Below are 17,685 nucleotides of genomic sequence, written 5' to 3'. Positions count from 1 at the left end.
ACCTACACTACCACCACTAGTGCACAAGCACAGAGATTGCTGTACTTTGTCAGTACAAATGCCCTGGAACAACTAATCAGAGTACATACTGGGGGGAATAACATTATGGATCTTGTACTTATTAATATGGGAACATGTTTCACCATCCCTTGTGTATCTTCATCACTTGTTAGGTCTGACCATAAAGCAGTCTCCTTCAAAATAAAATTGAAACCAGACATCCCTTCCACCCAATGTACCTTTATAATTTTTTTTAAGGCAAACTAGGTACTCCTAAGTGATACACTGACAAGCTTCAGATTCTCACCAAACCCAGTTAACTCCACTGAATACATAAAAGCATACACCACCACACTATACCAGCATGTAAACAGCTGCATAGATGCAGCTGCACCCTGTAGGAACAAGTTCAAGGCAACCCCCAGAAACAAACCCACATGGTGAAACCCTAATATCAACAAGCTTTAAAATGAAAGGAGAAGAATTTTGACCAAAAGTAAGAAGAGTAATTCTCAGAATGTTAGAGCCCTTGTCACTGAAATAAAAAACTTAGGAGTGCAATAAAATATACTGAAGCTAAGTTTGAGGCTAAAATAGCTACCCAAGCAAAAGAACAATCACAGGGCATTTTTTAGTTATGTTCATAATCTCAAAAGCACAATGTAGCAATCCACTCAGCTGAATGTGAATGATATAACATACACTGAGGCTGAACTTATAGCGAATCTACTGCCTGATAAATTTATCTGTAACCTTATCCCTTTCTCCCCTCCATGTGTCCCTCAAGACATACTTGCAACTGGCCTTCCTCCAGCTATCCATAAGACCAAGTCCTAAAAGTGCGATCAAAAGCTAAAAATACTGCATCGATAAGTCCTGACTATATTTGTGGATGTGTAATAAATAACAGAAAGCATAATTTAGCCACACTCCTAACAAAAGTGTTCAGTCTCAGAGTCTATGCATGTTTTGTATTAAGTGAATGGAGAACAGCTACAGTCATTCCCCTGCATAAGGGAGGACTTTCCACATACCCGGGTAATTACTGACCCATAAATCTGACCAGCCTCATATGCAAACCCATATCATGGAACTAATCAATGAGAACATAGAGAACCTCCAAACACTGGACCCGTCTTAGTTTGGATTTGTCATGTGCATACTTACTCAGCCTGGTGGATTTATTTTGAAAATGTCACCAAAGCTGTGCATGAAGGCAGAATAGTACACACTACATACCATGACCTGCCAAAACTTTTGACACATTTCCTCACTCAGGCATAGTATAAAAGCTAAATAAACTGGGAATAAACCCCTATGTCACCACTGGATTGCCATCTGGCTCACAGGTAGGATGCAGGAAATCAAAACAAGAAAGTCACCACAAAGGTCCACAATTTTTATTTATTTATTTATTTTACATTTGTTGACCGGGCTAGTCTAACTGGATATTTGTCCATTTTCAGTAGAGGCCCGGGGAGAAAAGCTCCAGCATGAACAGTAAGCAAAGTTAACAACATATAACAAAGACATGTATGAAGACAGTACAGTGGTAGCATTGGTTAAAAGAAATAATATAGTAATATAATTATAGGATAGACATTATGCTAAAAGTTAAACTAAGTAAAACAAAATAGGTATACTAAACGCAAAGTGGGTATTGCACAACAGAGTAAAGTATTTATAATTTATCCTCTTACTATGAGAAAAAAAAAAGTAACATGATTTAGAGGCCTAGGTTGGAGGCCTAAGTTAGGGGAGTGGGGAAAGGGGTATGAGTAGGAGGGGAAAAGATTTCAGTCTGGGTTAGCACAAGGACAAAGCCACTGAGTTTTAAGATGTTCTTTAATATGTTTTTTGAATAGAGAAGTAGAAGCTAGGTTAGATAGTTCAGGAGGGAGCTGATTCCAGTTTTTACCTATAATGTTTGAGAACAGTGAGTCACCAGCTTTGTTGTTAGATTTAATCAAGGAGACCAGGAGTTTATTAGCAGAACGTAGTGTAGCTAGATTTTTATAAGGTGAAATCAGATTAGTGAGGATAGGGGTATTATTGGGGTGATGTAGGATCTTTTGAGTGATAAGTAACTGTTGACAGAGTATGTGGTTATGCAATTCTAGCCATCCTAGTTGTTTGAGGTTAAGACAGTGGTGAGTTTTGAAGGGAGCACATGTAATGAATCTAGCTATGCTATTGTAACAGGTAGAAAGTTTGGTGATGTTTTTTGATAGGTTAGTATATATAGCAGAGGCATAGAAAAGGGTAGAGATGAGACACAAAGAGAACAATCACCAATGGAGTCCCCCAGCATTCAGTGCTGGGACCACTTCTGTTTGTAATCAACTTTTCTAAAGTAAAAGCAAATACCACAGGGCTCTGGCTGACTTAGTTTGCAGATGACTGCAAGCTAGGAGCAGGCACTGAATCCCCAAATGACTTTGCCAAATAAATAACCGAAGCCCAAATAAATAACTGAATCCAAAAATCATGTGCTAAAACTAAATGCCAAAAAAATGCATTATTGTTTCCTTTGGGAAGTCATGTATCTTAGGGAATTACCACATTAACAATACGCCCTGAGAGCTTACTCAGTTTTTTGGGATTTGGGAACTTACATAGAAGGAGACCTAACTTTTGACCAACATGTGTCCATTGTTGTAAGAAAGTATTTCTATCTTGCACAGCTTATAAACAAAGGGATTGTGTCTAGATCTAGGGATGTTCTTTTTCTCCTTTACTCAATCCTTATTAGGCTATAAATGGATTTAATGTCCCCTTTGACATGTATCTGTCCATACACATGCAACAGCTGGAACGCCTATAGAGATACCGTGCTAAAAGTACACAAGGCCTAAACAACATGTCTTACATGGATGGATCCAAAACCCAGTGAATATACTTTATACAGACTGCTAATGCAATACTGGTGGATTTACTACACTTCAGCAAGTCAGATGCCATCAGAAATAATCTGTTTAGGGCTAGAAACCTCTTCTGCAATATCAGCAGAACAGTTTGGCGGGACAGGTATATCTCACAGAGGATACCACTGCTGTGGAATAGACTCCCCATCCACATAAATCAAAGTTCACCCATGTTCGAATTCAAGCACAACTTGCATCAATAGATGAGAAGCAGAAAATTTAACTGAGGACTGTCCTCTCTACTACTAATGGACAGAGGCAGCTCCTAAAATGCTTTACCCCATGCATGTGTCCCCTCAAATTATCTATGCTATGATCCCAGTTATTCTCATTAGGGTTAATACATAATTATCGACCATGGGATGGGTAAGGCCTACCTATAACCAAATGAAATAGGTTAATTCGAGTACAAAAAGGGAAACTGGATAAGTTTAAAATGCCTAGTACTTACGTATAAACCTATGCACAATAAAAGAGAATACAGTGTAGTCATTCCTCATGAAAAGTAATGTAAAACATGTCAGGAAGGCCATGCTAAGCCTGAGAGCAGGCAAGTACAGAAAGTAAATAGGAAGATGCAATCATACATGTAAAGGACAACTGTGCATTATGAGAGCAAAACTGACAGGTAAAAGCAGTAGCAAAGCAGTAACAATCAGCTTAAACAGGAATACGCTGAACTGAAGTAAAGAGCTTGTTCATCTGTGAAATATATGTGGGACATTTGCAGACACAGTGCCATGGTTAGTTGAGGAAAGTTAGGAATGAGAAGACCAATTGTTTATTTCCCTACACTAAGTAGTTGCAGAATAAGAGAAGATAGGCCAGCAAAAGCAGTTCTTAGTGTGCCATGGAGATGGCAGCTATGAATGTTAATGAAAGCTCATTAGAAAGTCAGTCAAGAGGAATATCAAACAGAAGTGAAGCAACTGGGACTGACTTTTTGTGTTGTTAAAATGATATGCAGCATGGGCATATCTCAACCTCATCACAATAAATCTTGACAATGCAATTATTGCTCTTATAAAATTTAGTTGCTTGAATAACAGGTTTTATGTTAGCATGCATTTTCTGAAAGATATGAAGTCTGAAACTCTAACATTTGACATAATTTAATGAGTTCAATTCTGAGTGATCTGCCAGAAAAACGCAAAGTTTATAAGGAACAGACCAAAAATATGAGGCAAAAATCTGGACATTCTGTGAAAATTTGAGCAGTTGAGATATGAGCATGAGGATGACATCCAGAACTTAAAAGATGTAGGCACTCAATGTTATGTTTTATCAAAAAGCATTTAGAAAAGGTTGTTTAGTAGGTACAGGTAAAAACAGATTTTGGTGACAGTTAAGGACCACTCTTCGTTAGGCTTTCCAGCCCTATATGGGCTGGATAAGTTATCAGCCCTATCAGTCTTAATCAGTTATTAGCCTGCTTCTTCTCTCTTTCCCAGGAAGTTCATAAACTACTTCTTTTTTTCAAGCATTCTTCAGTTTTTCATGTTTTTAGACCTACATCTTTCTCCGAAAGCCTGTTTACTGTACTTGTTTTGTCTACCTGCAAAGGAAGTATTTCCTCGCTTTTTCCCTTTCAGTTTTTATACTGTGCTGTCACGCTTGTATATCAGAATTTTTTTTAAGATTCTGATCTGTCAGCATTTTGTCCTGGAAATGTCATTTTGTTACCCTTCCACCATTAATCATATTTTTTTCTGTACAATAAATGCATTAGCTCTACATAAGCACAAGCAGAGGATTGTTTCTGTATCCTCAGATGTACTAGAGAAACTCTAACTACATGACACTGAAAAAGTATTAAATCACATGACACTATCTGCTCTGTGGGAGGTCCAGTAAGTATAACTATCAACTTGTTATGGTAAAGCTTATGATGTGTATAGCATTATAAATGGCAGGCAAGGTAAGCAGGGATTTCTTTTGGAAAATAACTTTATGGGATTTCAAGATTAGATAAGTGAGTTGAAGCAAGGGAATGAAAATGGTTTGAACCTTAACAACTCTTTCTGAGGATGCTAGAACCCAGTATGCATTATGCAGCTTTGCCAGTCTCAAACTTTACAATCCCATACATTATTTATTTATTTATTTAAATTAATTAACCAGACAGAGCACTGTTCACAAATGTCCAATTTCAGTCTCAACCCAGGAAAGTATTAAGGTTGGGCAATTACAGAGATATATTGCAACAGATAAAGTATACATAATCATACAATTGTTGCGAATATACAAGAATATAATACAATAACAGAATAACAGACATATATGCAATTTCTGCAGATATCATAAAGACAGGTGAGCAGGTTTATAAAACATGCATTGCATTTTTACACATTGTTATAGACCAATTAATATTTCTTTTAACAGACAGTTATGTGCATGGCTGAGATTGCTTATAGTACAGACCATTTGCAGTACTTTAGCAGTACATTAGAATGAGAAGAGTTTTAAATATGGAGGGGTCAATGAAGAGATAGAATAGAGAAGGTGTCAGTAAGTGGGAGTTTATGGCTTGATTAAGCTATGTGATTTGCGATATCACACTGGCATTTTACCATCTTCAGAAGGTGCATTTTTGATTAGAAATGAATTTTCAGTAGGAGGTTCAGATTGGTGTGGGCTTCCAAATTGTGGGATCTAGTACAGAGAAGGAGAGGGACAACAATCACTGTTACAAAGCCAGTCTTTACTTTTGTTGTAGCTTTGATACACACACATATATATATATATATATATATATATATATATATATATATATATATATATATATATGTAGTAAGTTTTTCATCTTCAGTATAGGGAAAACATAATGTTTTGCCTAGGTTATCATGCGAGCATTACCTCAATGCATTATAAATGTGCAAATCAAAGGCAAAGACCTTCCACCTGCAAGCAGAGGAAATATAAGCATGCACCATGGGGAATTTTCTGAAATTTTCTTAGCAAGTGCTTCAGTTTTGGATAAAAGGACTCTCATTTATTTTCATTTGTTAATCATTTTAGTTACCCAGGCAGCATAATAGATTGAAGCAGAATGACTTTTCTAGTAGCCGTGCCCAGGTCGGCAGCCATGATAAAATGTATTTCAGAATGTACACAGACATACCAGTGAAGTAAGCAAAGAGGTAAAGCAGTAGGCTTACACTTTTCCTTTACAAATTAAAATTCCTAGTAGATATACAAGGCATTTTAACTTCCTGATATAGTAAGAGGAAACACACTGTTCACTAAATCTAATAGTGCATTTCAGTATTGCATTGGTACCACTGGTGGAGGTTACAGTACCTGAAGATTAGTAACATTTGTAAATTGCTGAATACCAGGTCTTCATACAAAGTTGCAGAAAGTTTCTTCATTGTACATAGTTTCTGAAGGTTCATTACATTTTTCCTCTAGAGTGTAGCCAGAAGGGTGGTTTTATCAAGTACTGATATCACATACATAACATAATACTGAAATCCGATTTTTCTATACAGGCAACATAACCAGGCATAACTAATGTAAAATACGGTATGGATACTTAAGATTGTAAACACCTGCTCATCTTGAAATATCACAAGTAATAAAAACACTGAATGACAATATTTATCTGATTGCAGTTTAACAGTATATTTTTAAGGAATTAATATTAAGAGAATATACTGCCACAGAAAATGAAAAAAAATAGATAATATTTTAATAAACAGAGCATTTAATGATCTCACATAAAAAAATGATTGTTACCCATGGGAAGTACCAAAATAATGAAAACCAGCACACTGGCCAATGCAGAAACCTAGCAGCTATGCAGTATAATGCTCAATAATAAGACATTTATTTGCAGCTTCTTGTTATTTTTACATACAATATATGGTATGTGGAAGTGAATATTGTAATGTTAGCAATGTGCTTATTATCACAGATGTAAATTTTAATATTTTTTAGTATACAAGTGTTCACAAAAGTGAATGTTTGTCAGTATGCACTCCAGCAATCTGGAATCCTGGTGCCAGCATATTGCATACATTAAACATTATTATTTTATTAATAAAAGTATATTTTTCTAAGTAGCTGAGAAGCTAGGGGAACTCTTTTGCTCAGATATGAGTCATGAGTGAAATGCAGTTTATTTAATGGTGTTATAGTTTGTTGAAGCTTTTTTGGTTGTATTACAAGTGCATTTTTTCTACATGGTTCTTGAGAACATGTTTTATTTTTTCATTACTAAGACGTAAATATTTGACTTCATGGTTATGGGGCATGTTGAAGCATTGCCCATTCTTGTGCCTGGTTTTAGTGTAGATTTATGTTTCCACCCTGTTTTGTTACTATTTTATATTTTAGTCATAAAAATGGTAACATCATAAATGTCATAAGGCATAAGAGGAATGCACTAATGACTTGTAAATATTATCATGATTTCAAAAGAGAAATGTTATTCTCTTAATTTATTTTGTCATTCTGTTTCTTGCTTTTCTTTATTCACACTGCATTAGGAGAACTAGTTGACAGAGTATTAAACAATAGTATGTGAATCTTTCAGTTGTCAGTAAGCCATGAAGTAAGAAGAAATTGTTCTTATTAGACTATTGCAAATGAAATATTCAAACTGCTGGGGAAGCAATCTGAATTATCTGTAGCTCATAATTTATTTGACATACATGTGAACGGTAGATCTCTGATGGTGGTTACATTTTAAAGAATTGTAGTTAATCTGATTTTTCACCATAAAGGCTACATGTAAATTGTAATATTATTCCAGCATATGCCCATATCTATAATACTAAATCTATAAGCTTGCATCTGTTTTAATAATAATGTCTTAAGGTGCTTGTTTTATCTGTGCTTTTGTAGCTCACTTTCTTTTATGTTTCCTTTGTTATTTCTTTCCTTGTATGAAACCCTTAGTGCTGCCGCTGTCACAGTACTTGGTCACAACACTGCTTGTTGGCTGGAGAGACAGTGACAAAGCTAAGGAAACACGGGTAACTCAGAACAAAGCTTTCAGCTGAAGGCAGCTATTTATACAAATGCTGTAATGTAAGCATTGGAAACAAAATTAATTGTTTCACATTTTCAAAAAGGATCTGTGGTTATGGGCAGTTGACAGTAAATTTGCAAAGTGTATTATCTTTGGTTAAATATAAATGTTTAGGCAATTTTCAGCTAAACTTTTATTAATGGAGTCAATCTCTCTTCATGTGTTTTGTTACAGTTCCTTCTTTTGCTTAAGTACTTACTGAAAAGCTGAAATTTGTTACTGTGTAAAGAAAGCACAAGCTTAGTTCTTTAAAACATTTATGTCAAAAGTAAAACAATTGCTCTTTTGTCCTTAGCTGACAAGGAGCCTTACCTAAAAAATAAATAAAGAAAGAAGCTAACAAAAGAATAAATAAAAAAAAAATTGATAAGTAAGGAAATTGTGCTTGGGGATAGATGTCACTTAAAAATCTTAGCTGAAATAATTCTAATTTTTGTATTAGTTCAACAATGCTACTAATTTATAATCTATTGTTGACCAGGTCAGCGCATAGGACACAGTTGCCCCTTTTCAGGAGAGAAACATGAGCACTGTCTGGTTACGTGAATTGCAATCACACAGTGTGCAAATGAAGGTAGAAGGAATTAAACATTTTTTCCTAGGCACAAGAAGCAGCACATGCACAGATCAAAACTTTAGTTTGGCCACATACATGACAGGAAACAACAAAACTCTTTACATAAATATTACTTATTACTTTTATGAATACAGTTTGATCTTATGACATTTTAACTGTAGCATATTTAGTGCTTACTACGCATTTGTTACATTATGGGTGGAAATCGTTTCACTGCCCAATTTCAGTAGTGATACCAATTGAGCAAACCATGATAACATGATTGTGACAATCACATTACTGATACATTCTATCTTAGCTGCTCAAGAGATCCTGCTCTGTGCATAGCCTAAATTAACTATTGTAGTTGTGGAAATACAAAACATACTTGAAAAGGGTAATAAATATACAGATGTGTGTCTAGTATCATCAAAACAGTAAAAGTGTTTATAAGACATTACTACAGGCATATTTCATGAATCTCTCTATATATATTTATATATATATATATATATATATATATATATATATATATATATATATATGTGTGTGTGTGTGTGTGTGTGTATTATAAAGTTGCATGTGTGCATAGACACATACAGAAATTTTGTAACAAGTGCTATGGTAAAGATTACATGTGGCAGTGCGTTGAATGTCCAAGACTGGAGTGCACAATTTACAAAATATTCCTTAAACAAATGGTAAAACTAGTAAGTGAATGTTTCGATTAATACCGAGTTCACTCAAGCTTTATTTATTGATGTCAAGCTGACACATCTTTAATTGATAGGTAATTCCCTTAAATTAAATATAGCCCTCCTCAAGACAGTACAGCCTTAAATTTTTAAAGTTTTTTTTGGGAGGGTGGTTTGCTTCAAAAAACATGTTTATTGGTTGATGCAGGGTAAGGTGTTCTGGTTTTGGTAAATCAAAAGTTGGCCAATTGTGAGTTGCTATTTTTCACTAGAACCCACTTAGTGAAGTCTGTGGTTCTTTGTGACTTAAATGACTCAAAAAGCAATATAGTTTTTCATTCCATTGATTTTATTTTCTGCTCTGACACATTTCAGAGTTCCTTTTGGAAGGCATAGCCTTTGTATATGTTTTCAGCATGCAGTGGATGAAAAAACCTGTAGTAACCCTTTTAGCCCACAACACTCACATGTGCACACACACATTGCGTGCATGTGCATGCACACACACCCACACACACACACACACACACACACACACACACACACACATAGACCCACGACTAAGAAAATATATCTTTCCCATAATATTGTACGTTTCACTCTTGCTGTATGATGCATATAGGTTTCTAGTTTCATAACTAAGTTTTTTTTTTTTCTGTATTTTTTCCATTTTTAACCAATTTGGAATTATAGATGTTCCCTTATCTTGAAGTTTAACAAACAAGATAAAAAAAGGTATGTATGCACAATTTATAACAGGCACCCAAACCATGTTCTTTAACACTGAATCAGAGTACACTGTATCTTGCAAGAATTTTGTTAAATGCCTGGCACGAAATTAAAATATTTATAAATGAAACAGTTATCTCAAAACTTCTTAGTCATAAAAAAACTGTTCTGAAGTTAACTTGGCAAATTCTTAGTTCTGATATTGTAAAAATGATAAGGTTTCTGACGTATGTGACACTAAAGAACAGCTTTTTGTTTGAAATTCTGCTTTATTTGTACAATAACCATTTCATTGCTGTTGTTGCTCTTTTGTTATTGTCATTATTATTATTACTATTGGATATATCACTAGAAGCAGCAGGAGGAGAGATGTTTGTAAATGGCCAACATCTTTTTGCCTCTCAAGGGGAGAAGATCTATTTTCTTAATTTTCCTTTTTTTGATGTTGGTGAATGAAAAGAGTCCTGAGACTAGCAAATAAGAAAATAAACTACTTGGATGTAGTCAATTTTAGTACTTCAGGCTGGTTCAGATGTTTGTACTACTCTTTGATTGTCTCTGAAGGCTATGCCTAAGACGGCTTTGAAATCCATGGTTATTTTTTTCTCTGTGCATGTGATTTTGAGATTCTTTAACTAAAGCATACATTTAACAGCCTTGCCTAATAGCAGTTCCCAAACATTCTGCAATTAAAGTGAATTTGTATTAATTATTCACTTTTATTTCTTTGTTATCCATTTCATTTCATTTCCTTCATCTTATTGGGTATGTAGATTTTCTGTCCCAGGTTATCCTCATTTGGATCAAAGAACAGAAAACGGACAGAAAATGTTATTAGGCTCCATATAAGATGTATGAGAACACTGCACTTGCAAAATAAAAATGCAGATTTAAACTTATACTGTAATATCTTTGGGATTATATTTTTTGTTTGTACATTAAGGTAGTATACAGCAACAGTTAAAGATTAGAGTTGTTAAGCAGAGATGGAAAGCATGCTGTTCTGACAAGATCACTTTTACTTTAAGGTTAGAAATATCCTCACTCATCATCAGGCAGCATTGTACTATCTGTGTATCCTTTTAACTCATTTGTGACTTCATAACTGTAAACATATTTCCAAAATTAAAGTAAAACTTTCAGATTATAGAACAAAACTAATAATGGCAGTAAGATGACTGAGTGAGGTAAAGTGATAGGAACAAAGAATAAATCAATAGAGCAACCTGTACATATTACCAAAAAAAGTATATGTGCAGCAGTATGTACAATTTTTCAAAAACAAAGTTAGTATTTGTATGTAAATTATATAACATTAAAGAACTAAAGAAAATAAGAATAATGCAATTTTGCAGAAAATTAAAATAGTGTGGTTCAGTTGCATTTAAATGTGATTTTTTTTTTTTACAAATAATTTTCTGTTTTACAATATTGGCATCTAAACTCCTTTGTAAGTACTTGAACTTCTTAAAAATAATTTAACTGCCTTCTAGGTTGGAGCCATTGAAGTCTAATTGGACTCAATCCTGAGTCCTTAATTGAAGCTGTTTATGAAAAAGTTTACCATCTATGATTTCCTATGATGTCTTCAGTTGTTCTGCATCATGCTCTTTCTTTTCTCAGATACTCGATTATCTGTGTGTGATTAACAAGACATTCAGTGCCCCTGAAGTAATGCCAAATGTAAAAAAATTATATGGTATTATATTTGCTCATTGCTGTAATTTCTAGAAATGTTAATAAAGGTATTTTTCTGTATTGTATCTCTAATTTTACATTAGCTGTTTTTGATTTTAAGTGATGTCTCTGATCCATGTGTTGCCTCCGATGTACAGATACATAGTTCAGTGAGAGGTGTGTGTGTGTGTGTGTGTGTGTGTGTGTGTGTGTGTGTGTGTGTGTGTGTGTGTGTGTGTGTGTGTGTGTGGGTGTGTCTATGTCTGCGTGTCTGAAAAAGAGGTTAAGATGTTTGGTGACCAGCCAGTTTCTTGACACAGAAAGTATTGTTTAGTTCTAGTCCAACAGAAGTGAGTCTTTTCAAGCTTACAAAAATGCCATCACGAAGACTATGTGTATACACATGCCTCTTCATTTGTACCCATACTTACTGTTGTTTGATTTTCATGTTAGCTAGATGTTGTGTCCCTTCTGTGGACTATTGTAAGTTTCCTGAGGATTTTATTGGTCATGCTTCATAAAAAAATCTTGACTTTGAATGGCTGTGTAGAAATACCATGGTGTTGGCAGAAATAATAGTTCTAAAAAGCTGCAAACACTCACGTTTATTATATTACCCTAAACTTTGCAATGCTACAGAGCAAAATTTCTTAGTGCATATGTGTCTCTGCATGTATACACACTTCTATACCTGACATGGACATTATAGAGCAAACAAACGTTAAATAAATATCTTTAAAAGGCACCCTGTATTGATACACTCCTTTTCATTCAGATAGTAGTTATATTCAGTTAAACAGCTACAAATGATAGTAATGAGCTTTTAAAAGAAGAAAATGCTGAGGCACATATATGTAATAGGTGGCTAAAGAGATGAGTACAAACAACTGTAAGAAAATTAAGTTTAGTGATGTTTTATGAAAGTTGCCTCTGAAATGATGCTCTTGTCTAACTTTCAGTAACACAGCATATAATGTGACTAAAAGCCCCATTGAAATAATAGATTTCAAGCTACCACACTCAGCTGTAATTTCTCATGTGTGTGTGTCTTTTTATTTATATTAGAGTAGACCATTAGCAATTTAATCTGTAACCAGGACAACTGTATTTCTGTCCTATTATTTGATCAGGTAAAGCTTTTTATTTGAAGTAATTTGATTACTATAGCAGGGTACAACTTTTATAAGTATGCTCACTGTGCTAGCATTATCTACAACAACATCATACTCCAGACTACACAGCATGCAAGTCTAAAACTTAATGTTTACAAAAAACAATAAAAAAAAAGCTTCATAGGTATGCAATAATGAATCAGAAACATGACAGTTGAAGTGCAATATATTTGAAAAAATCTTACTTTTTCTTGTCTGATCCAAGTTTAATCTATTTTCCTCATTTATGTTGATGCTTTCAATTCCTAGTTGCGTGTTTATGCAAACTACCAGGCTATGTGACAGTCTAGCATTGCTTCTTTTAACATACTTTGTATAAAAGGTAGTTGTAGAAGGAGCTTGGTGAATTTAATTTCACTTTTTTTAATGTATTGTAGATATTTATTTTGAACAGAGTTGTCTTAAGCAGGGAACATGCGCAGCTGAATTAGCTGCTGATGCCTCTGTTTTTCTTTTGCCTTATCAGTTTTACATCTCAGCAGGTTGTTTCAAAGTCTTTTTTCACTCTGTGAAGAACTGGTTATGGTTCAAATTGTTGATAAACTAATTTACTAAACCATATTTTCCTACTGCAATATTATTTATTTGGGAATTTATAATAGGAATATGTTTTTTAAATATAACTGAATATAAACAAACAGATGGTTAAAATAGAGATGAATGATGTCTGTAAGTAGAATGGTATAAACAGTCAAATGAATACATTGTGTCATTAAATTAATAAACAACACTGATAACAGTAAAGTAAATACATTTGTCATTAAATTAATAAACAACACTGATAAATGTAGTCAAAACTATAAATGTGCCTTAGCTGTTAAGAAACAGGAATAAAGGAATACAACTTTTCAAATGAGAAATTCCATGAAACAGTAGCACAGAATAATTTTGCTTAATGATTTTTAAGATACTGTCTTGCATCCAAAACTTCTTGCAAAATATTCCTTTTATTAAATATAATGTGTCTGCTGCTAGTTAGTCAAGTTGACCTAAACATTGTGAGCACATTATACATGCTGGTTTACTTGGAAGTATCCAGATATCTTAATGACTAAGCTATGGGCTATGTGTAGACTGAAAAATAGATTCCATGCATTTGCTTTTTCATTTTCTTGTTGAAAAACATGTTTCAGAAAGGGAGATGTCTGCTTAGCCTGCTTGTAAAGTGCTCTCATTTTTATGGTATTCAGAAGCTGTACATTGGAAGTAGCTAAACCAAGGCATTGGGAATGATCTGCTCTAGTGTGTCCAGCAGCACTATTTATTTTTTTTAAATGGTCTGTGTTACTTGATTTTGCCTCTTCCTTTGTGGCTGTGGGTTTCAGTTGAGATGCAGGTTTATCTCTAGTGTCATACATTTGCTGTCGAATAGCAGTTGCATTATTTGTGGTATGGGTATATTATTCCAAAACACTATAATGATCAGTATGAGCAGCCAAAAAATTACAGTGGCAAAACTAAATGGTAAATGTTGTCTTGGTCCCAATACTAAACAGAAGCAACAAATAAGAAAAAATATTTTAAAAACTAAAAAAAAAAAAAATGACGTATAAAAACAGAAACAAAGAAGACGGCAAAATAAACATTTTAATAGCACACAGTTAAAAACATGCGCACATATATATATATATATATATATATATATATGTGTGTGTGTGTGTTGTTATATAGTTTTCAGATTAAATGTATAGTATTGGTTTAAGTTATTTTATTTTATTTTATTTTACATTTAAACATGTTGTTGCTTCCACTTTCATATCAGCATCAGTTTTGCCTACTTGTTTGTGACAGATGTCACACCCATTATTCATGGCTACAAGAGTGTAGATTTCTGGCAGTATATTTAGTGTGCGTTCCTGTTTTGCCGTTAATGAAGAAGGAATTCATCAGTTTACAGCAGTGTTATATTCCTGCCCAGAGAATAGATATTATTACAGGTTTAAGAGTGCAAGAGCAGACATGAACTGAAGTTCATATATTTTAAAAAGAGTGAAAATGAACAGAACAAACCTGTAAATAATGTATTTTCTATCACTCGGGTATTGAAATGCATGGCCCCTTTAAAATGTGTTATTCCTTCTTGGCAAATGATTCACAAACAGCCTGATTTAGTGTGCTGGACAGTGCCTTGTTCTTGGTGAAACATGTTTTTCATGTAATAAAAAGGAGGATAGAGAATTCATACATCAGAAATGTGTTTAGTTTAAAAACCTGGGTTTGTAGTAAAGAAGTTACTTAAAAGCTGTTGCATTTTATCTAAGCTGCTATTTAAGACTTTAGCATAACAATGTGAAACAGACATAAAAGTTGCTTATTCTGCACTCTGTAAAAGAATTAATAATAAAATGAAAAGGGAGAAGCAGCTGGTTACTCTGGGGCCTTGTGGGACTTTGGTTGCTTTTATGGTGTATTCTGCCAAAACTACCATAATGGAAGGACAGCAGAAATACACATATAAGCATGCACTCAGAAAAGAAAAAAAAATGTAATGTGCATAACTGATGGACTTTGCTTATTCATTAGATGTGAACTTGACGATTTGGCAAATTGCTTTCGATCTCCAACTGCACAGAGCTCACTATTCTCTGTTTCTGTCTCCAACCTCCACCCCCGACACAGGCACACACACACACACACACTCACATACACATGCATACACACTACCACCCCCTTTAGAAACAGCTATTGGCTGCCTGATAGGTGTCACTTTGCCAAATAGGTGGGCCTTTAGTTGCTGGCATCGGCACAGGCAAATGGTTGGGGACAGAGCAAGGAAAGAGAGAGAGAGATACAGAGACAGAGTGAAAGGGAGAGAGAAAAAGAGTTTGAGAGAAAGGAAAAAAGCTGCAGTCTCATTTGCCAGTGGTCTCACGCGCACGTCCAACCCGGAATCTGTCCTTCCTTTTTTGTTGTGTTAGATCTGCGTTGCCCCTTCTTTCCAACTAGACTGAGAGATCTAAGTTTACACCCTCTTGTGCTTGGCAAGGCCTTCTGTACTTTTTTAAATGTAGAACACATCGTGTTTTTTTTTTTTCATTTTCTGTTTGACTTGCATCTTTTTTTTTCTTTTGCTATTCCCTCCGATTTGATCCTTTGCGTGAAAGGCGACGGCTAGAAAAAAGATTGCCAACCAAACCCACTCCTCATCTACCTAACACTAGCCCCCCCCCCATAACAGACTGACTCCAGAATTTTCGAACCTAGTTGCGAGACTTGCCATGATGAGAATACCGAATGGTAACTATATCCAAACTGACATAATAAAGAAATAGCCACATGGAAGTAGTGGTGACAAGATCATTTTAACTCCATTACTTCCACAACAGGCATTTTTTTAATGATTTTTCTTCTTAAGACGGCTAAATGGATACACAGGTTACCTACTTTTTTAAAAAAAATGGCGGTCCAGTTTCTGCCCAGAGGTTGTCGTTTGCAGAAGGGTTTAAGGTAGCAATTGGGGTATGTCAGATAATCGTTTGTTAAGTCTTTCATTATTAAATGGTGACATTTTTATATATTTCATTTTTTTTCTTTATTTTTCTTACAGGATGAATTCCATCCTTTTATTGAGGCCCTCCTTCCACATGTTCGTGCCTTTTCATATACGTGGTTCAATCTGCAAGCCCGGAAACGTAAATATTTCAAAAAACATGAAAAACGGATGTCCAAGGAGGAGGAGAGGGCAGTGAAGGATGAACTCTTAGGAGAAAAGCCAGAAATAAAGCAGAAATGGGCATCCAGGCTATTGGCCAAGCTTCGGAAGGACATCCGTCCTGAATTCCGAGAAGATTTCGTTCTAACCATTACAGGGAAGAAGCCCCCCTGTTGCGTTCTTTCAAACCCGGACCAGAAGGGCAAGATCCGGCGGATCGACTGCCTGCGGCAGGCTGATAAGGTGTGGCGACTGGATCTGGTCATGGTCATTTTGTTCAAAGGGATTCCTCTTGAAAGTACTGATGGGGAGAGACTCTACAAATCTCCTCAGTGTTCAAATCCTGGCCTATGTGTCCAGCCTCATCACATTGGTGTTACAGTCAAGGAATTGGATCTATATTTGGCCTACTTTGTACACAGTCCTGGTAGGTCTACCTTTGCATGTGTCTTCTAAACAATATGGTTTTACTTCATTTTTATTTGGTTATAAGCCACAGAATTTTGTTCCAAACTGCTTAGAATGCACACTTCAAATAAGTATTCTAACCAATTGATTTTTAAAATGGCATTACACAGATACACAGCAGTGTCAGAAAAGTGATCAGTTTGTGATTCATTTTGCATAGAAAAGAAGTGTTTGTTTTTTTCCTTTCCTTTGTAATCAGATTTTCACTGATTAAATGACAGGCAGTGTAAACAACTTGGAAAAATACTGTTTGTCATGTAAAATATGAAAAGTAGAGAATAGTGTTTTTTATTTGCAGCAATTTGAGGAGTTTACTTTTTTATGCAGTACAGCAATTAAGGTAGACTTTGAAGTCGCACATTTGTGTCACAATTTCTTTGTTGTGTTTGTGTGTATTTTCTGCTTGGATTGAAAGTTGTGCAAAATAAGTTTGCATTCTTCGTTGTCAGCTGCTTTCTGTTTATTCTGCACAATACATTTTGAAGAGTCATCAGGACTCTCATTGCACTATTTTCATATTTGCATATGTCTGGCCTCAGCTGTTTATTGATTTTAAGAAAGCCCAACTCCTCAGCCAATTTGAGTAAAAAGAAAGAAAAAAAGAGAAATAGAAAAAAGTAACCTCAGATTTGAAAAGCTACAGCTTTTGTTACTCTCACATTACATTTAACCCCCAAGTAGTCAAGCCTGTTTAATTTTGGCATGTAAAACTGACTAAATCTATATTGTTATCAGTGACTCCATACTGCTATCAACATTAAGGTAATGTTTAGAGGC

At 34.9% G+C, this 17,685-nt stretch overlaps 1 protein-coding gene across 1 annotated transcript; it reads left to right on the top strand.

The window, feature by feature from the left end:
* Nucleotides 1-15,558: 15,558 nt before the first annotated feature.
* On the top strand, nucleotides 15,559-16,896 carry LOC122810794 (nuclear factor 1 X-type-like). The gene is made up of 2 exons (XM_044082355.1): nucleotides 15,559-16,247; nucleotides 16,336-16,896. The coding sequence occupies exons 1-2, from the start codon at nucleotides 16,152-16,154 to the stop codon at nucleotides 16,894-16,896; spliced, it is 657 nt and encodes a 218-aa protein (XP_043938290.1). The 5' UTR covers nucleotides 15,559-16,151.
* Nucleotides 16,897-17,685: the final 789 nt, after the last annotated feature.

The sequence above is a fragment of the Protopterus annectens genome, chromosome 9.part0 (genome assembly GCF_019279795.1).
Source record: "Protopterus annectens isolate FY-2018-M chromosome 9.part0, PAN1.0, whole genome shotgun sequence".
Lineage (NCBI taxonomy): Eukaryota > Metazoa > Chordata > Ceratodontiformes > Protopteridae > Protopterus > Protopterus annectens.
The sequence above is the reverse complement of the archived record's forward strand: the minus strand, read 5'-3'. Positions and strand labels throughout refer to the sequence as shown.

What these genes read in the sequence shown, in the direction of transcription:
- LOC122810794 (XM_044082355.1), top strand. Translation starts at nt 16,152, where the DNA reads ATGGATACACAGGTTACCTACTTTTTTAAAAAAAATGGCGGTCCAGTT. An exon ending in GGTTTAAGGTAGCAATTGGG is followed by an intron (nt 16,248 to 16,335) that starts GTATGTCAGATA and finishes TTTTTCTTACAG; the next exon opens with GATGAATTCCATCCTTTTAT.